The 20925-nt window shown below is 28.4% G+C and overlaps 3 protein-coding genes across 3 annotated transcripts; 1 reads left to right on the top strand and 2 right to left on the bottom strand.

Annotated features, from left to right (window-relative positions):
• The first annotated feature begins 414 nt into the window (after positions 1 to 414).
• LOC127290662 (uncharacterized) lies at positions 415 to 10571 on the top strand. The gene is made up of 6 exons (XM_051319410.1): positions 415 to 578; positions 1120 to 1171; positions 8010 to 8068; positions 8273 to 8610; positions 8682 to 8990; positions 9070 to 10571. The coding sequence occupies exons 1-6, from the start codon at positions 509 to 511 to the stop codon at positions 9076 to 9078; spliced, it is 837 nt and encodes a 278-aa protein (XP_051175367.1). The 5' UTR covers positions 415 to 508; the 3' UTR covers positions 9079 to 10571.
• Positions 10572 to 10828: 257 nt separating this feature from the next.
• LOC127290666 (putative SERF-like protein) lies at positions 10829 to 12390 on the bottom strand. Its single transcript, XM_051319423.1, has 3 exons — positions 12223 to 12390; positions 11437 to 11548; positions 10829 to 11366 (listed from the first exon to the last, which is right to left on the bottom strand). Exons 1-3 carry the CDS (start codon positions 12227 to 12229, stop codon positions 11294 to 11296), a joined length of 192 nt encoding a protein of 63 aa, XP_051175380.1. The 5' UTR covers positions 12230 to 12390; the 3' UTR covers positions 10829 to 11293.
• A 183-nt stretch (positions 12391 to 12573) lies between these two features.
• Positions 12574 to 15612, bottom strand: LOC127290659 (protein disulfide-isomerase A3). The gene is made up of 5 exons (XM_051319395.1): positions 15261 to 15612; positions 14541 to 14772; positions 14236 to 14444; positions 14048 to 14164; positions 12574 to 13962 (listed from the first exon to the last, which is right to left on the bottom strand). Exons 1-5 carry the CDS (start codon positions 15398 to 15400, stop codon positions 13191 to 13193), a joined length of 1470 nt encoding a protein of 489 aa, XP_051175352.1. The 5' UTR covers positions 15401 to 15612; the 3' UTR covers positions 12574 to 13190.
• Between the last annotated feature and the right edge of the window lie 5313 nt (positions 15613 to 20925).

Raw genomic sequence — 20925 nt, 5'->3', positions numbered from 1 at the left:
AAAAAATTTCTAAATTTTGATCCATTGATTAATTGAAAGAGAGTTTTTTTAAAATAAATAGTTTTAATAGTTAATTAATTATTAGTTAATTAGTTATTATTAGTTAATTATTATTTTAAATAGTTTTTTTCAAAATCTTTCCGATTTTAAATATCCTTATTTTTGTAATTCAAAATTAATAAATAATAATCTAAATTTTGAATCTAATTTTTGAAAATTCAAATTTTTTTAGCAATGATCGAGGAAAGTCGATGAACAAAATGAGTGAATTTGTGAACGCGAAGAAGATTAGCCAACACATTGTATAGTTGTTGGAAGTGCGCTATAGCTTCGCCCCAGAGAGTGAGTGACGTGCCACGGTGAAGAGGGAGAAATAGGGAAGGAAAAAGAGATCAGATGAAGGGAAAGAAGAGATGGAACGAGAGAGAGTCGAGGAGTGGTGGGAGTGCGCGCCCGGGGGCATTGAACAAAGGTTGGAGCCGGCAGCACTGGCATTCAAGATTCAAACATGGCAGCGGCTACCAGCGTTGTCGTGCTCGACAGGGGGAATAATACCACCTGCACGATCAATTTACACGGTACGTGTGCGCGTGTAACTTCTACGAGATTCTTGGTGACGGGGATTTTTTTTCTTCTTTTTTTTTAATCGAATTTAGGTAAAATTGGACTCTTGAAAAAAAGAGAAAAAATAGTTGTATATATATATATTTTTTTTTTTTTGGTTGCTTATCTGTCCTTTGCCAGACACACTCTTTCTCTCTAGAAAGAGTGTCAGAAAAAACACATGAGAATTGACGCACGTTCAGTTGCCGCGTGAAAATTGGACTTGAATTAAAAGCGCCGAGTCGAATCGAGTTCGGTTTCGAGTTCGAGTTTCTTAGAAAAGTGATTTAAATTTTGTTTGAGAAAAATTTGAAAACTAATGAATTATTTTTTTAATATTATAAATAGTGAATTGAAAATAATTTGTAATATTCTAAAATATAAATTTTCGTTGATTTTGTTTATTTGAAACAAATTGTTAGAGTATCAATTTTCGTATCGGCATTTGATAATTTAAAAGCGCTTAATGTTTGATTTTGTGAATTAATTTTTTTAATGAAATTATTCAATTTTCAGGAGCGACTGTTGTATCCTGGCGAGTCAATAATCAAGAACAGCTGTTTGTTAGGTAAGTTTTTATTTCTTTTGTTTACAAGTGTTTGTTTACATTTAAAAACTCTTTTTTTCATTAAAAAAAAGATCAAAATTTCAGTTAAGTAATAGTATAATAATAAATTCTTCAGTTTCACTAAAAGAAAATAATTACGCCAAGTAAGGTGATAATTAGATAAATCTGTAATTAGCAAAGATGTGGAGTATATTAATATTTATATGTTAGAACTGTAATGTTTACAGAGTTTGCAAATAAGATCTAGATCTTTTTTTTTTTTGAAAACTAATGCTCTCGAGTCGGGGAAAAAAATTAAATGACTATTATAAGCTCTTCCTCGTGCGTAAGTGAATTTTTATTAAGATAAGGCTCACTAAACAAATACTATAATTATGCGTGACTTTTAATTATAATCTTTATCTGGTCGTTTGATTATGCACTTTCCAGTTTCTCCATGGCCAATGGTAACAATTTTGTCCTTGAAGGCATAATTTTTTTAAACTACATATTTACAAGCATCTAGTTTATCATTTTTCAATTTATAAATATTTACGTAATCAAAGAATCTCGCGAGGGGGTTTTTTTTCGCTCTACTTTTTTTGTTTTCGATCTTATCTTCGGAGTAGTTAATTACATTTTTTTTTGTAATAAATTCCGAAATTATGGCTGAATTAGTAAATATGGTAAATAATAAATATTATTATTTAACAATATTATTATTACTATTACTGTAAATAAATTAATATAAAATTAGTTTTTAGCTAAATAAATAAAAAAAAACCGAACGAAGTGAAATAAACGAGTAGTTACATCATGATGATTGTGTTAGATAAGAATTAACCGTCAATGATGCGGAAACCAACACAATTCTTCATTGTCATATATACACGACATTATTCGTGCTGTCAAATAATTATTCATTGCTTTCATTTAAGATTTCGAGATTCTAATATTTTATTGTCTCCAAGATATTTGTGATATAAAAATTATTGTTATTATTATTATCATCAAATGAAAAAATTATTCTCTAATAATATTGAATATACTGTCATTTTAAAACTGTATTCAAATTTCTTGAATTCATTAAAAATGTCATAGGGTCAAGACTTTGTTATTTCTCTATGACACTCGATATTTGCTCATCGTAATTTTTAAAATTCAATCATACACAACAATTACCTATGAAATATTTGTGGTTTTTCCAATGACAAATTTTTTTTTTCCCCTTCGCCTCGCATGGAACTTTTTTTTTTATTATTGATTACGTAAATGGATTTTCAATGTTTAAATTTTCAAATGGCTTTTAAAAATTAAATTCAATCAATTGGAACTGGAATTTTAATTAGAATTTGGAATGGAATTAAATTTGAATTTTTAGATTCAAATTGAAATTCCAAATTTTGAATTACAGAATTAGTTCAAATGAGAATGTAATGAATTATGAAATTATGTTATAAAAAGTGTTTCATCACATCTTGTATCGTGTGTGTGTATCTTTTTCGGTTCAATGTCAAGATGAATGGCGAAATTAATACGGACTAAAATGAGTTTGAGTTTCGAAAATCGGTTTCATATATGGGAAAAAGATTCTGAAATAGAAATTATTAGATCATTCTTTTAACACCTGCTGAGAAATAAAGTACAAGCATGAGTTCGCAACGATCGTTTTAAAGCGAGAGCTCGCGCAGACGATAAAAAAACTAACGAATGGAACTTGGAAGAGGAAAGAGGGTTCTCTTCGAGCCACTCTAGATGACTCCAGTATGCTTTTGCTTTGCGCACAAGACATCTCTAGATCTGGACCCTTTCGAATGTCCAGTCTCTTTTCCTTCTCTCTCTCTCTCTCTCTCTCTCTCTCTCTCTCTCTCTCTCTCTCTCTCTCTCTCTCTCTCTCTCTCTCTCTCTCTCTCTCTCTCTCTCTCTCTCTCTCTCTCTCTCTCTCTCTCTCTCTCTCTCTCTCTCTCTCTCTCTCTCTCTCTCTCTCTTTCCCATCTCTCTCCTCATACAATCAGCTTCTTAAAATAAAAACCGTTGTTAGGATCATGTCTCAATAACTCAATCGAATCTGGAGCATTTCACATTTTTTTCCAAGAACAAATTTTATATTTTATTTATATTTTAATTTTATAACAATTTTTAGTTTCATAAATGAGAAAATTTTTTTTTTTTTTCATTTGGCGATAATTTGACTCTTGAATAAAATATTGTTTTGAAAGAAGAAAATTTTCAGCTTGATTCTCGCCGCTGTGAAATCTAAGCGAGCTATTTTATCAGGTGGTCGAAAAAAGCGGGAAAAAGCAAAGCCGAGGGATGAGAAAGTAAAGAGAAAGAGAGATAGATATAGAAAATGTGGCTGAGTGGAAAAGGAACGAACACTAATGATCCAGTGCCAGGGCAATCATCGTCTCGGTAGCTGGATTTTTTGTTCTAAAGCCTGGGATTTTGGCGAATAGTCTCCACCTCCCTTTGCTCTCTCCCTTGCCGCACCAAAAGAGAGAGATATATATATATCCAGTGATAGTTTTATTTTAGAAAATAGATCTTCATTGTTTGTCATATATACCCGAAAGGGGAAAAACTTTTACATCTTATAACAATCGAATTTTGTTTTTCTCGATGAAAATACATTTTTTTTTTTCTAACAATTGAATTTTGTCTTCTTTCAACGGGAACAATTTTTTTTTATAACAATCGAATTTCAATTTAAAAAAATTGTATTAAAAATTAATTTTTGTTTATTTTGATGCTTTTTGTAATAATTTCTCAATTATCGGTTTTTTCATTGGAAAATTAACTTGATTTGATTTTGATTTGAACAACAGCTTTTCGCATATAAATATGCATAGGAGCGTGTAAAATTCAACATCTGATATTGATTTTCTATTAAAATACGATTACCACTGTGCGATGGATTCCATATGTTTGATTTTAGAGTTGCCACATGGGCCGAAAATCATTTCCGGGATGAAATTTCAATTGGAAGAGGGGGCGGATGCAGAACGCGTTTCCCTCTCATTATATGTTTTTCTTGTCGGTCAGATGCATCTTTCTTGCCCAGTGACAGACTCGTATATTTTTTTTTTTCTAAATTTAGAAACAGAAAATTGGGAATTATTTTTAATCTCTAAATCCAAAATTTTTCGAATTTTTGTAATTTGTATTATTTTTTATCTTTCAGAATTATTTACTAGATGAAAAAGGGATTTTCAATTGTTTGGAGAGCTCTTAATACGATTCAATTTGCTTAATTAGAAACAGGTCTTTGGAAATTGTATTCATGAGGAATCTTGGCACCCTTCTTCGCCGATAGTCATTAGTCGTCGAGTGAGAAGATGGATTTCTTGCACACGAGAGAGAAAGAGAGAGAGAGAGAGAGAGATGGAGAAGAATTAACAAACATTAAATGAAGAATTGTATAATATGGATGAAAGAAGTACTCTCTCTCATCTTGATGCGAAGACAAGCGGGGTCCCGCGAACAAGGGATGTGGGTTCCATCGAATCGGCTGACGCGCGGTCACGAAGCGGCGTATATACATGTAGTTTCTATAGAGAGAAAATAATGCCGTAGAGCCTTCACGGTGCAGAATCCAGTTGAATGGGAATGCTGTAGAATGTCGGCAAAAACCACAGGCTCTGAGATCATTAGTCTACAGTCGAGCCTATAACCATCGTAGTATTATACCGGGTGAAACAATTGAAAGTTATATGTCCCCGCGAATTGTCAGGGGATCACATGGGAATCAGTTTCCTTAAATCGCTCTTTCTCGCGCTTCAGATTTTTGTTCCAAAAATTTTCTTGAATTTCTTTTATCATTTTTGGTCCATAGTGGATCATTTTTTTATCCAGTAATTTTTTGGATTTATTTTTCAAAAAATTTGTGAATTTTAGATTCTTTGTTTCTTCTTTTATGATTGATGATGGAAAAAAAAGAAAAGGGAGAATGGAATGTTGGGTAAAATTATTATTGACGCGGCAACTCCAGCGTAAAATTCTTTTATGAAATATATTATGTCGCCCGAGAGCGAAAAGGGCACTTTAGTGTGATTACAGCTAGTGCGCGATAACAACTTGATTTGACTTTGCGAATATACTAAAACGGTGTATAGAGAATTACAACTCGCATATATAGTGTAAGTGCTCGAGTGGGTTGTACGCGAATTCTTCTCAAGTGATGTCTCAACTCATTATCGCTTTTTAAGGGGCTCTCTTCTTGTTCCTAAATTCCCACCAATTTTTCTCTTTTTTCGAATCAAAAAATTTCTTAATCGTCAAAAGTATTTAAAAATGGTAAATTCATTTTAATGAATGAAATGAAAAAAATTAGATTTTTTTTTATAATAAAAGCAATTTGAAGAGGAAATTTTTGTGGAATTTCAGTATTTGTGCGAGAAATTATTAAAAAAAAAAAGTTTTGTAATTTTTTACAGGAAGGAAATTTGCGCTTACTGGCGATGTAAACGTTGTATAACCTGGTATAAGTAGGTTTGGTTTTTGCCAACCTTAGTTAAACAAAGTTTCTGGATGGGGGAGTAGAAGGATAGATGAAGGGATGGAGTTATAGTCAGAGAGGGTTGAACCCTGCCAGAGCCGGGCAATACGCAAAAAGCTCTGGCTTTGGTCGCGCTTGATGCAGGTTGAGTGTAACGGGTGACTCAACAACAAATTTTGATTTTCATCTATTTCATTATATCTTTCAATTGACAAAAATTCACAATATATATAAAATATATCCAAAATTAATATTTTTAAAAATACAGAAAATTCTATTAAAAAAAATAATTAAAAAAAATTTTTTATTTGCATAATTTATTAAGGGATTTATTTTATAAAACAATGAAACAATAAATGATATCTAGAAGAAAATATAGTTTTGAAAAAAATGGGGATTTAAATTTAAATAACCGGAAGCAATAATCTTTGTGACTTTAACTATCGAAGTTAAGATTCTAAAGCCACAGAATCTCCTGATAATGATTAGATAAATACGTTTAAATTACAAGCTAAAGTGGAAGAGGTTTTTTTTTTATTCATTATCTCGGAAATATTGACTACTTTACTCGGAAGATATTATTTTCTTCTTAGTATATAAAATATAAAATCTTTTCAATAGTCAATAATTTAAGGTTTCGAAAAATTTCTCTATCCTTTGAAAATTGTTTTACTTTTTTTTATTAAAGGTTTTCTTCTTCGAACAATATTAACTCATCTAAAGAGCGTTTATTTCACCTTACACGCGGGTTCATTGGTACCCTTTGATTTTTTTTTCTTCCTCTTCCTTTTTATTGGGGATCTTTTATATCGTCTTTCATGTTTCTTTCCTAGTTTGACGTCATTTCCCCGCTTCTTTTATATAATATGAGGTCATCTCTTCCAACATTAAAGTAACATTTGCCGATTTTAAAGGAGTCATCTCTCTACTTTTTTTTTTCTCTGGTTAAAAAGAAATTAAATTATTTTTGCAAAATGAAAAATTGAAAAATAAAATTAAATGAAGGAAAAATTGTAAGATTAAATTAAAGAATTTTTTTTTTTGTTTGAAAATAATTTTACAAGGAAGTTTTGATATGAGAATATTCTGGACAACGGGTGTAACCGCATCGCGAATTGGGTGCTCTGCAAACTATACACAGGCTACCAACTAAAGCGACGGAGGTTGGAAACTGTGATGCTCGCAAAAAGCACACCAGACAGCGGTGATCGTTTTTGCTCCGCGTCAGCCGCGTTCCTCTATACCACCATACTTCGTGGTACGTCATTCGACTCTCCTTCATTCGTATATATATACATCGAGATCGTGAAAACTGAAAATGAACAGAGTTTACCAATATTTATTATTACATTCTAACTTTAAAATTTGATTTCAAAAAAACCAATTTCCTTAATATTTATTTTATTTATAAAATAGAATTTTCATTTAATTAATTAAAATTTCATTTCTGATTTTTCTCAAAATTAATTTGATTTTTGATTAAATAAAAATTCTGCTGAGAATTAAATAGAAATTTTCGCTGAATAAATTTTTCGATGAAATAAAAATTCTGCTGAGAATTAAATAGAAATTTTCGCTAAATAAATTTTCGATGAAATAAAAATTCTACTGAGAATTAAATAGAAAATATATATATGAAAATTTGTATACTAAATGGAAATTCTTCTAAGTGTAAAATTATTGATGATAAAATATTTGATGATGCAAAAAAAGTATCTCGTTTTTTTGAAAGAGATTTCAAATTAAAATATATAGAAAATTTATACGTAAATGAAGTAGTTAGTGGAAATAAAATATATATGGAATTTCGTGAGTCCTTTTCTATATAGCATCATCGAATTCAAACGTTCCTTCGACTCTTTCTTTAAGGACGTTTCTCAGTGGTCCATGACAGGCTTGACTAATGGTAGTCCTGCATCCGCCGCAGGCGCGGGCGTTACAATTCTATAGGTATTCTCTGGATCTTATCTGCTCGGTTGCTTGTACCGTTGCTAACGAAAGAACAAATGAGTTTTCTGAGACGAAGCGTGACTGTGATCATGAATGAGATTGGTAACGTTTTAGATTAGGAAACATCTTTTTTGCGAACTACTGTTTCATTTATATATATATATATTTTTTTTTCATGCTCTCAACCCGTTCAATAATAATTTTTATTTGCAAATCGTATTTACTTGAAAACAATCATTTTTATAAATATATAAATTTAATTATAATGTAATTTAATATGATAATCAATTTAATTAATTCTGTTATTTTAATTAACAAATATAGTAAGAAAAATGGAATCTTAATTTTAGGAAAATTAAAAACTATACAATTTTACTAAATCGATTAAAAGACAATTTTCCTTCTTTGTTTCAGCAAGCAAGCAGTCTTCGACGGAAAGAAACCCATTAGAGGCGGAATACCATTTGTCTTTCGTGAGTATATAACGATAAGCATAAATGATCCTAACATTTCGTCGCTCAAAACTTATGAAGATATCCTTTTTTTTTCTTCGCTTCCAAGTAGAAAATAATTTCAATCTTTTTTTCTTATTCTATTTTAATTACTCTTACTTTTTCTATTAAAAAATTTTTTTGTGCAATGATAATTATTATATTTTTATGAATTTTTATTTGCAGCACAATTTGGAGCATGGACATTTGGTCCGGGTCATGGTTTCGCAAGGATAATTCGATGGAATGTGGAGAAATCACCTGAACGATTACCAAGCGGTGATGTTGAGGCTATTTTCTCACTAATGGACAATGAATTTACACGATCGATGTGGAATTATCCCTTTAGGTTAACGTACAGGCTAATTCTAAGAGAAAAAGAATTGCATTTTAATATTGGCGTTTACAATCCTAACAAGGATCACACATTTAGTTTTAATTTGCTGTTGCACACATATTTCAAGGTGCCTGACGTTAGAAGGTGTCAAATCACAGGTCTTCATGGCTGTACATTTATTGATAAGGTAAAAAAAAAAAAATTAAAAGAAAGAAAAATTAGCTCACAAATGAAAAAATAATCACTTTTTATTTTTAGACGAGAGATAATCAGGTATTTCAAGAGGGTCGAGACGTGGTGACAGTCTGTGAATGGACGGATAGAATTTATCAGAATACACAACCGGAACATATAATTACAAATGTTGTATCTGGAAGGAAGATGCGTGTGCAAAAATATAATTTTCCCGACACTGTCGTTTGGAATCCATGGCAAGAGAAGGCAAGGGATATTCCTGATTTTGGCGATGATGAATTTCCAAATATGATTTGTGTGGAAAGTGGACATGTTAGTAGTCCAGTGATTCTCTTGCCAGGAACGGCTTTCGAGGCCAGTCAAATTTTACAGGTAATTTGCAAATTTTACTTTTTTAAATTAAATTTTTTTTTTTATTGTTGAACAAATTAGCTAAAAAAATTGATTTTAGGTAATGTGAGTAGAGGGAGGACCATCATCTCACGTTCCGGTTACCGGTGGGTCGAGATCATTGCTTCCGATTTCATCACCGTCAGGAGCATCGGTTTGGTCAGCAGATTCTGGTTGGCTTTATATGCCACCACCGCCACCGCCACCTCCACCCCCGTCTCCACATTCTCCGCATTTTCATCCACATTGTATTGCACAAACCTGCACCATTTGCTCCTTGAATCTTTAGTTTCAATTTAATCCAAAAAAAAGGTATAGAAAAAATTTTAACTGTATTTTTTTTTCACTTTCCATTTTATCAATAATATCTAATATTTTGTATAGTTTGTAATAATCGGAAATCATTCCAAAGTGAACGTAAAATTTTATTTCGTTAAAAAAATATTATCAATATAATTGAAAAATTTTCCAATATTCTAACTAGACATCAATATAATATGTAATAAGAATGAGAATCGGATTCAGTTATTTTTGTCTAACTTTATAACTATTATTGTAAATAGTTTCTTAGACAACGAGAACACTAAAATAATAATAATTATTATTATAATTCAATGGACTTTCAATGTCAATGATTTTTAACTGTGATTTAGCTTACAATTATAATAATAATAATAATTTCTCAAGGTTTTATTCTGCACAAATTCATTCCATTTATAACAGAGAATCTGGTTTTTATTCACTTCCGTCCAGGAAAAATATCTTTTTTAATTTAAAAATCACTGGAGACGTGGTGTTTTTTTTCTATTTTTTTAGAAAAAAATTAATATTCTTTAAAATTTGTCGTTAAATAACGTTGATCAATGATTTTAAAATTAAAAGAATTATAATAAAACCGTTTTTCAGAAATTCTTTTCTGAATTAAAATTGAATTCTTTTCAAAAAGTGAAATAAAATTAAATTTTTTTCCCGAAAAAAAATTTATTATTCATAAATGAGTTAAAGGTGCTTAAGTACTCGAATAATTCTCGAGTATTCTTACAATGATTTATCAATAAACAATATTAAATGGTGCTAAAAAGCTGCAAGTAATAATATAATATGAATAATAATAATAATATTAATAATCATAATAATAATAATAATAATAATAATAGCAGGAGTGGCATGCAATAATTATATAAAAGAAATTGTCATGAAATTCACAGATAAGATTTTTATGTCCTTAGACATCGAATTAATTATAAGTAACTACAAAAAAGAAAATATGTGTCAATTTATCAAATCTTAATATTCATTGTCAGGCATAAGATTACAAATTTTATATAGCTTTATTGTAATAATTTGGGGAATGATTTTTTGAAAATAAATAATATACTGCCGCCCATTTCTAGTTACTTTAGTAACGATTTATAAGAAAAATTATTTAATACTTGGACTCAAAAGTTGTTATTTAATAGAAGCGAAATTTCTTGTACAATATATTGATTTATTAATTATGAATTTTTTTTTTTAATGCAATGATTCATAATAGAATGAATAAAAATGTTTGTTTTACACTGACTGACGTCTTTGTCAATTTTGTTAAGTTATTGTTTTTTCCCCCTTTTAAATACTTTCTCTTTTCTTTTTATTCTCGTTGATATTACATTTATGGTGTTAAGTATCTTATCTTTTTTTTTTTTTTTTTATTTAATTTTCAGTACTATTTATTCATTTCTATACAGAAATAGTTCCCATTCAATGAGCAGTAATTTTTATTGAAATATTTTATTTTACTGCCACTCGAGTGAGAAATAATAAACGTTTAAAGGGCAAAATATGATTCAAAAAATTAATTATATTTAAATTTGAACTATTTATTACAAACCAAATTTGCTGGCTATACATTCACTTTCTTATTTTTATATCTTACTGAAGATCAATTCGATTACATTCTAAGTAAACTGAGAATTAAATGTACAAGTAAACTACTTAAGGTATTTATCAATAATTTATTTTCCTATTACTAATTAATACCAGTCAAATTTGTAAACAAGTAATAATTTCATTCACATTTTTATAATTATTTTGCACATACCATGAGGGACAAACAAGAAATTTTGAAACATTTTAAAATTGAAATTTTTCACTTTTTTTAAACGAAAGAAAAGATTTTTTTTTTTTTAAAGAAATTAAATTAAGTATTCCATTCGTGCAATTCTTGTAATCAATACTAAAGTACCTGTATTATTTATGCATTTGTTGTTTGTCAAGCTTTTTTTTTTTTCTATAATTATTTACATTTATGTAGACGTTACATTTTGTGATGGATCCTGCACCTTTTTCTGTTGCTTTTCCCTCATTCGATCTGCGTCTCTATAATTTATTTATATTTTTATTTATTTTATACTTCATGGGAAATAAAAGAAATTTATAATTAACTCACCGCTGTTTTCGCTGCTCTAAAGTTAAACCTTTATTGCTTTCTTGTTCACCTGCAGTTTTCTTAACGTTCTTTTTCATATTTTTTGCACGTGCCAATTCACGTTGATTTCCACCTGAAACAAATATTTTAATCAGCATATGTATTCTTAAAGAATTTGTCAACAAGACAAATATTTCCATGCGTCTTGCAATATTTTTCGTTTAGTTATCTTTATCAAAGAACAAAATATTTTGATTAAAAATGATAAAGTTGATCAAAGTTTTATAATGTTTATTTTTAATACACAATTCCTAAATTTTTTTCAGACGTATTTTTAGTTTTTAATCTAACATGAGGTAATAAAATTCTAATATAGTCATTGAAACTTAAAAATAGTTCACGCTTAATTCCAAAATAATTTTCAAAAATAGAAAAAGTGAATACATGTTTTTTTTTGAGAATTAAAAAAATCCAATTCAACCGAGAAGTTATTATTATCGCCTATTATTGGAAAGTGAATCGTTAGAAGAAAAAAAATATGGAGGACACAGTTTATCTTGAATTCTGACATATCAGTTTTCTCTTTGTTGAAAAATAAATTATTGTTCTTTTCTAAATTATTTAATATCTACATTTAATAAAATCCCAAAATTTAAAGATATAATTTTTTAAATAAATTATAACAGTTCCATTTGTGGAAAAGATTTGAAAATTTGTATTTATTAATAAGAATAGTCGGTGAAATGTCCTTCAAAAGATAAATGTACAAACAAATATACAAAATATATAAATTCAAATTAAACTTACGTGTCATGTTTTTTGTGTCTTGATCTCCGATTAGCAAGTAATTTTATTTTAATTAAAATAAACGTGGTTCAAAAAGAACTAGAATTTTAATAAATCAGAAAAGTGCTTTTTTGGAGCAGAGAACAACAACTGACAACAAGCAGTAAAATCTGTAAATAATTTTCCACTGTTTTCACTTGACTCTGTCGGTAGTTTCGACTAAAGTTTCTTTTTAATCGACATTAACTTTGAACCGCGAAAATTTTAAATTTTACAAACAGAATATTAAAAAAATTTATATTAATTTTAATTTGATTTAAATTTCTTTTGCTATTTGAGGATTTAGATAATTAAATTAATAATTCATTGTAATAAGTTTTTCATATAAAACAATTTATTATGATTTTTATTTTAATAAAAAAATCAATAGTTGACTTATTTATAAATTATCTGAACCAGCATTTTTTTTTTCATTTATATAAACGTGGAATGAAGTTTATTAACTGGTTAGAAAATCAGTTCTTGTATCTTTTTCTTGTACATAAAAAAAAAAAAATCAGACGGAGTTCTTTCTTTCTCACATTTCACGCATATAGAAAAAATCGTACATACCCTCTCTCACTAATTTGCATTTTTCAATATAAAAATGTACATAAATTTTACAAAAAGAACTCAATCATGCTTTTTTTAAACTCAATTTTACAGCCTACCTAAATGAACACTTATTTCAAATGTATATTTCAATACAAATTCCAATAATCGTCCATCTTAAGATACATTACTTCTATTTATCAAAAAAAAAAACATTCTCGCATAAATTGTAAAATTTGACTCTCAACTATTTGCTTATAATAAATTTTAAAAAAATGATCACTTGGACGATATCTGAATTTTAGATATTCTAGAGAATCTTCTTCGAATAAAGAAAATTTTATCAACAATATTTTTCAATAAAAAAAATTCCTTTTTTTTTTTTTGGCAAATTTTTTTTACAACTCCTCCTTTGATTTTTTTTCCTCGCCCTTTCTATTGAAACCTTTAAGTTTTTCTGTTGAGTGTTTAGCGATATATTTCACGAAATCGTCCAATTGTCGTCCACCCTCATATTTCATGGGTTTATCCTTTGAGTCCTTTGGCAACCAGAAAAGTGTTGGGAAACCACGTACCTCAAATAGTGGTGGCACATCGTTGGCTGTTGCGTCCATCTTAACAATTTCAACATCCTCATTGGCCATTTTGTCACCCAATTCGTCAAAAATTGGTGCCAATTGTTTACAATGTCCGCACCATGGTGCATAGAATTCAATTAAAATATCCTTATCATTATTCATTACAATATCGTCAAAGTTCTTAGAAACTGCAACCTTAACATTACCGCTATTATCCTCAGGAATTGCTTCCGATTTCATGTAAACTTCAAGTTTATCACCTTCCAAATCGGTCAAAAATTTCTCAAATGTCTCAACTGTGAATTCATCTTGCATAACGAATTTCTGATTTTTCTCATTTCGTGCAAGTGCAATTGGCTTCTTACCATCGGAGAATTCAACTCCAAATTCATTTAATTCATGTTGAAAATCATCTTTCGCTGAAATGGCAAAATTCAATTTTGGGAAATTCTTAGCCACTTTCAAAATTCGATTACGCCAATAATTTGAGCCCTTGGGATTCTTTTTGTAATCGACATTGTAGTAGGCAACCACCAATGGATTTTTGAAATCTGCATGATTGTCACGTGTTCTTACTGCAACCATTCCGTGACTGAGAGCAAAAAAAAAAAAAAACAAATATTATTTACAATTTCTCTTTTTTTCCAAAATTAAAATTTTTTTATTATTCTACTTACGCCTTGCTTGAAATGAATTCAATAATGTCAGCAATTGAATCTTGTCCCTCGTATGTAACACTATCGTCTTCGAATTTATTGTGAAGAACTTTTGGTCGATATAAAACAATGTTGTCTCTGAAAAAAAATAGAAAATTATTATAGAAATATTTTTAAATTTCACAATCAAGTTGTTGTAAATTACATACTTCATTTTCTTTTCCTTAATAACTGATTTCTCTGATGTGTGAGCAAATTGGAATTTTTCACGAAGTTTTTTGGCAACAGTTTGGAATGTCGTGGCCAAGGAAGAATCTTCTTTTTCAAAGAAACCAACAATTCCAACATCGTTCGAGTCCAAGAATGCTTCTAATGCTTTTACATCAGATAATTTTTTCGAAGCCGGACCAACTTGTCCCTGAAATAAAATAAAAGAATTAATTATAAAATAAGTACTTGAGAAAATTTTTTTTTTAATTTACATTGAGAATAAAGTAACTAATTTAAAAATTACCTTCATATATTTTGCGATTCCTGCTGCTTCTCTTGGACCATTGTAATCGTTTACCATATCACTACCAGCGAATATTTTCAAAGTTGGATAACCGCTGACGGAAAATTTGTTACAACTTTCTTTTCCGCCCTCAGTACAATCAACTTTGATTAGAGAAATTGGAGGATCATTGTCTTTTAATAATTCCGCTGCTTTTGCGAATTCGGGTTTCAATCTTTTGCAATGTCCGCACCTGGAAAAATAGTTTGAAAAAAATTAATTTAGCAATATTCAATTAGAGTTTATTTACATATTTTTTTTTTAATTAAACAATTTTGGAATTTATTGGCTTAAAATGTAACTTTGATTACAATTTTCAAATTTCTGATAAAAAAAAATGGAAAATATTTACTATTTAAAAATTAATCAATTTCTTTTCAAAATTAAAATAATTTCAAATTTTTAAACCAAAACATAAATTTTCTCAAAAAAGATGAAGAAAAAAAAGTAATTAAATTTTAAATGATTTTACGTCAAACAATAAGGAAATTGTATACTAACACAAATACCGGCATTTTCATACAAAAACAGAAATATGTAATAATTATGAAATTGTCGCTTAAAAATTTAAATTCATTTAACATAAGGAAAATTTTCTAGCCACAGAAACTTATGTAAAACAAAAAAATGTGCAATATGTAAAAAGAGAAATTAAATTATAAATAAAAATGATAAATTTACCATGGTGCGTAAAACATGACAAGTGAATTTTCATGGTTAGCTAGAGTGGAGAAATCACTGTCAGTTAATTCGATAACATCGTCTTCGGAGCCACGAACTCCAAGAAAGAGAAACACAAGCAATAGATAATTGATCAACATTGTAACAAGTTCGAAATCTAACTGAATTGAAAAATTGTTTTACGAAAAACTTTTCTGTATTGAAAAAAATAATACTGCCCCCGCTGCACCAGGCAGGAAAAAGCCGAAGACGTGGCCTTTTTCTTAAACTAAGCAAACTGGTTTAGTGCTGTCGTTCAGTGATTGGCTAAAAGATCCTCTAAAGGACTTTCTTGTAGATCATGGTGGATTGGAACCTATCGCGTGCTAACAGAACATAGGAAGTATATGTGGCTAAATCAGGGACGCAGTAAAATCTTCTTGGATCCCTCAAATTCTCTATCTATATAAAAAGAAAAAATTCAAAATTCCCTTCAAAATAAATTCATTTATAATATAGACTTGTATGTAAAAAGAAAATAGAATCAAAATTTTGTTTATTTGTTTAAATAACATTGAAAATTTCAAAATATTTGAATTTAAAATTATTGATCGACGAATGTAGAAATTCAGTTTACCATGAATAGCTAAAGTTATCATACAACGATAAATACCAAGGTATGGTTAATAAAAAAATAATAAATAAATAAAAAAAGAATTTTTTAAACAAATTTTTGTTATAATTTTACATTAGTTACTATAATAATAAAATTTTCTTAAAAAAATTATTTATTGTCACTCACTGAAGATGATCTTATCTTTTTTTTCTTATCTAAGTTTATTATTAAAAATTGCAATTGAATAAATAAAAACAATTCAAATAAATCGAAATAAACAGATCAATAATTTTAAATTACTTTGCAATTTTACAGACGGAAAATTTCAAGTTATAAAATTCAAAGAATTTGAAAATTAGTGTACAATTATATTCCAAATGAATAAAATATTTTCAAATAATAGAATAGATTAAAGAAAAATAAAAATTTAATTTTGAAGCGGAATTAAAAATTTTTTTTTGTGTTTAAATTTTTGTTTTTTGACATTTCACTTTCATATGTAAGTGAGCAACTTCAAACTGCAAAAAAAAATTGTCATCATTTTATGAATAAGTTTTAATTTTATCGTAATTAATTAATTTATCGTAATATTAAAAAATTTTATCATACCTTTTAAAATGGACGATTGACTGATGAATTATCCATTAATGCGGAATTATTTTGTTACTGTCAAATGTTTTTCTCTTCAAATAAACTTTGGAACCTAAAAAAAAAACAATATCAATTAAGTGATTTGCAAATTATAATAAAATTCATCAATAAAAACAAATAAAATTTTATACAAAAATAAGTATTTTTGTTTAATTTCGTTTTATATAAATTTTCGTTCTGTCTAATTTCATAAATAAAATTATTTTCTATTTTTATAAATAATTTACATGAGTGAATAATATATTTCAGAATGAAAAGAAAATCTCTTCAAGAATATTAGTATTTTTTTTTTTTATGATGTATACTAAATTAAATCACTTTTGAAAATTTATATACTGGATTATGTAATTTACAGTATAATTTGCATGAGTGATTTAATTGTGAACATCAAAAAACTATATATACAAGAGTATGCGTATATAGTTGATTATATCTCCCTCTAGGTTGACAACGTAAGCCATCCTTAAAAGAGGAAAATGTCCCTCTGTCGTCGAATTTCACGCAACACTGAATAAATGTGATGATGCTCATTGTTTAAACACAAATTGAGTTTACTCAATTCAAAGTAGAAGGTCACATTCTCAAAAGAGGGGAATATTATTTCTTTTTCATTGTCAAACAATTTCAATACCCTTCAATCAATTTTTTTTTTAATCTCTAAAATCGAGTTAATTATTTCAATTATAAATTATTATATTTTTAATATTATCCTTAAAGATATTATATCAAATTAATTTCAATTAAAGTTTATAATAATAATTATTAATAAATATTTTGTGAATATTATTCGTGTTTACTAATTTTTATCAGAGTGAACAACTTTTCAATATATAATTCAAATTAAGAGAGAAAGAATTCTTAGAAGAATAAAAATTTATATAATTTTCTTGAAAAATGTTAAGGGCAATTTCTGCATTGAGGGATGGTAAATTGTATAGAGCTGGGATATTGATTTTTGGAGAGAGGGATAATACGAATCAGGCAATAGAAGGGAGTTGAAGAGAGGAAGTCGACAGACCAATTTGACCATCAAGATCCGTAATATCATCTTTTCAAGTGACTTCAGCTCTATTCTATACTATAATCTTCTTACGATGATTAATTCATTGCAATATACGTTGTGCATTTCGTTTATTCTTTATAATTTTCAAATGTACGATTTTTTTAATTAATAGCTTTTTAAATAAACGATTTTTATTTATTTTTCATTTATATAGAATTTTATTTGAAATTAAACGAAAAATTTCTTTAATTTCTAAGAGAAGAAATTAAAATTAATTATTTACTTCTTTTATAAAATATTTAAAAGAGAAAGAGAGAGAGACAGAGAGAAGAAAAATTGTAGCATTCTGTCCATCTTTTCTTGAATTTGGATAATAGAAATGAAGTGGCCACCCTCGTCTTGAAGGGTGAATGTTCAGGCAATCTCTACTGGTACGTGAGATGAGAGCGCGATTTCTTAAACGCAATAACCCTCAAGCTTTTGAAGAGATAAATAATTTCTTTGGGATTTGTAGTTTATATACATGGCAAGTAGATAAAAAAAAAAAAAACATTTCCTAAATTTATCCTTAGTCAAAGTTTTCTTTAATTGATTAATCTACTTGTAATATTTCCTCACTGTAATTGAAGTAAAAAATTTAATTTATTATAATTATAAATTAATTTAGAAACAAAAAATCAATTTTTAGACTTGAAAATTCATTATTAGATATTTTTTAAATTTTTAATATTTAAACTACTGTTAAAAAAATTCTTGATAATTAGCTAATTAACAGAAATTAGAATTAAAAGTATTTGCTTTTTTCTATGATGGTTTTGAATATTTTTCTTTAATTTTGCGCGGTGCTTTTTGTAAAACATTGTGTGATCACAAAAAAAAAAAAGGGGAAATCAAGATTAGAATTGAAAACTTTCAATTGATATCTGTAAGTAAAGTAAGACAGCTTTTCGCAAGCAGTTTGAGAACCTTCGCTTTAAAACCCCACTTATCGAACGCGCAGTTGGTATGATAATGTAATAAAATAAATGAAGGCTGCTCCCGAGCAATATATAGCTTCTCTCCGTTCATTCCTTTTAACTTTGTAGAGATGCTTTTCTCTCTCTATCTCTCTCTCTCTCTCTCCATCCATCCATTTCGGATTTTTATCTCCTATGGCTCTGATTCCTTCTCTCTCGCGTATCCCGGGAATGAAAATCGAGAAGGTAGAAGGGAATGGAGTTTACCTCGGAAAGCGAAATACAACAAGTCCTGCCGCCATTGCTGGATTGCACTTCAGCGGGAGTTTTGTTACTGGTCGGGGGTGTTGGAAGCAACCGAGGGTGGCAGAGAACCTTTACGGGGCTTTAGGGGTTCGGGGAACATCGAAAACTCCGCCCTCATGCTGGAAATGCGAGTCAATACTACACGCTCTCTCTCTCTCTCTCTTCCTCACTCTTATCCTCTCTCTTCTGGTCCCATCGACCCGATAGTAGAATATACAGCGCAACTCTTTTATTTGTCCAAAACACTGAAATTCGTTATCTTCATCATGCTTGACACTTTTCAGCATCTTTGATTTCCCATTCTCTCAGCTTCAAAAAAAAAAGGTTTTCATTTTTCTTTTTTATTCTCCTGTACAAGCAACTGAAAAACAAACAAAAAAGTGAATAAACATTTTAAATATACAGAAAAAAAAAATTCATGTGTAATTTGCAAATTTTTCAAAATCTGTTTTAGAAAATCAAATTTTCAAAATCAAAATTAATGCAACGCGGCTAAATCATAAAATTTATTAACGCTCACTTGACTTGGAGAATTTGAAGAGATCGTAATTGAAAAAGCATTACTCTCGCTCCCTATAGTGATACCGTTTAACTCCCCGACGGCTTTGACAACTTAAGCAGCCCCTTAAACCTCACTCAGCTCGATGTAATTTATAAGCGTTGTTGAGGGTACCATCGGGACCGTCAAACTGCCATGTGGCAAATCCTTAGGGCAACTTCCCTTTCCTGTTCAAAGTCAGGGATTACCTATGTGATAAATAAATATTATACAATAACCACCGTAAAACCGACGAACTTAAAATTCCGCGAGCAAATTGTCATTTATTTCGGAATTAAAAAAACCCGCGCCAAGGAATTTAAAAAATATTAACTATTTTTCAGAAAATATATATTGAAATTAAAAATTTAAACATTAAATTAAAGAAATAAATAGAATTACGATTTGTCTATATATATATAATTGAGCCTGAAAAATGAAAGGGTTGAATCATATATTATTAATAAATATACCCTTATATCATTTTATTACAAGGAATCATGAGATTGTTACAACGGGTTGTTATACCGAGATATTATACATATACACTTTTACAACCATCATTATATCACAACACGAAATTTACAGAACGCGCGCACAAGTCAATATTACTTTTTTTAATGGCTTATCAAATGGGGAGAAGATATTTCAGTTATAATTTATTTCCCCCGTTTTTGATTATATATATATATGACACAAATGCATACGCAATGTGATAAAATGTACTTTCTTCTTTTAAACATTAAAAAAATTAACAATACCGAATTATTATATCGGTCCTTGAGTCCATATCCCCCTCTTTTTTCCATATATTTCAAATATTTACCATAATTGAAAAAAAAAAATTTGAAATTTTTTTTAATAGAAACCAAAAATTTTTAGGCCTCTAAATTAATTTCTTTGAAATTTTCTTCAAATGGATTAAAATGAAAAATTTTATTTAAATTATATATTTAAAAGAAAAAATTCAAATTTTTTTGACAAATTGTCAAAAACATATTTCTGGGGTTTTCTGAAATATCGTGTGTCTATAAATTACTAAATATCGATAGTGAAACTCTTTGTTTCCATTGATAATATATATTATATATTATATATAAATATTCCTCTACTGTAAAAAGATCAAATACAAGTTTCACTATAAAACAGAGTGTATCGTCCAGTGTAATGCTTTATATATAATCGTATTGAAAGATCAATTATTTTCGTTTATACATATATATTTTTTTAGGCCAGTTACTTCGGTGCTGGTATTTGAAATTTTACTTTTTCTGTTTCGAATATTTTATATCCTAAAAAAATTATCTAACAATAGAGGAATTATATTTTTTTTCTGGAAAAAATTATATGCGCTTTCAATTATTAAATTTAAAATGAATGTCAATATTTTAAAGTCGAGATTAATATTAATTAATTCACAATTTTACAATAAAAACAATTTTTAAGTTATGAATTTTGTAAATTATAATTAACACTTATTTTTGTTAATTTAAAATTTCTAAATTTAAATTTAACATTAATATTACACAAGAGACATAAAAATGACATTTATAAACATTGAAATTAAAAAACTAAGAAATAATGAATAAATCAAAAATTGGCTTTTAATTTAAATA

Source organism: Leptopilina boulardi, unplaced genomic scaffold (genome assembly GCF_019393585.1).
Source record: "Leptopilina boulardi isolate dan_hultmark-lab unplaced genomic scaffold, ZJU_Lbou_2.1 LbouV2_123, whole genome shotgun sequence".
Taxonomy (NCBI): Eukaryota; Metazoa; Arthropoda; class Insecta; order Hymenoptera; family Figitidae; genus Leptopilina; species Leptopilina boulardi.
Note: the sequence above shows the minus strand (reverse complement) of the source record. Positions and strands in the feature narration are given on the sequence as shown.

What these genes read in the sequence shown, in the direction of transcription:
- LOC127290659 (XM_051319395.1), bottom strand. Translation starts at nt 15,400, where the DNA reads ATGTTGATCAATTATCTATTGCTTGTGTTTCTCTTTCTTGGAGTTCGT. An exon ending in GAATCGCAAAATATATGAAG is followed by an intron (nt 14,445 to 14,540) that starts GTAATTTTTAAA and finishes ATTTTATTTCAG; the next exon opens with GGACAAGTTGGTCCGGCTTC. An exon ending in GAATTCATTTCAAGCAAGGC is followed by an intron (nt 13,963 to 14,047) that starts GTAAGTAGAATA and finishes TTTTGCTCTCAG; the next exon opens with TCACGGAATGGTTGCAGTAA.
- LOC127290666 (XM_051319423.1), bottom strand. An exon ending in TTAGAGCAGCGAAAACAGCG is followed by an intron (nt 11,367 to 11,436) that starts GTGAGTTAATTA and finishes AATAAATTATAG; the next exon opens with AGACGCAGATCGAATGAGGG.
- LOC127290662 (XM_051319410.1), top strand. Translation starts at nt 509, where the DNA reads ATGGCAGCGGCTACCAGCGTTGTCGTGCTCGACAGGGGGAATAATACC. An exon ending in CAAGAACAGCTGTTTGTTAG is followed by an intron (nt 1,172 to 8,009) that starts GTAAGTTTTTAT and finishes TCTTTGTTTCAG; the next exon opens with CAAGCAAGCAGTCTTCGACG. An exon ending in CGGAATACCATTTGTCTTTC is followed by an intron (nt 8,069 to 8,272) that starts GTGAGTATATAA and finishes TTTTATTTGCAG; the next exon opens with CACAATTTGGAGCATGGACA.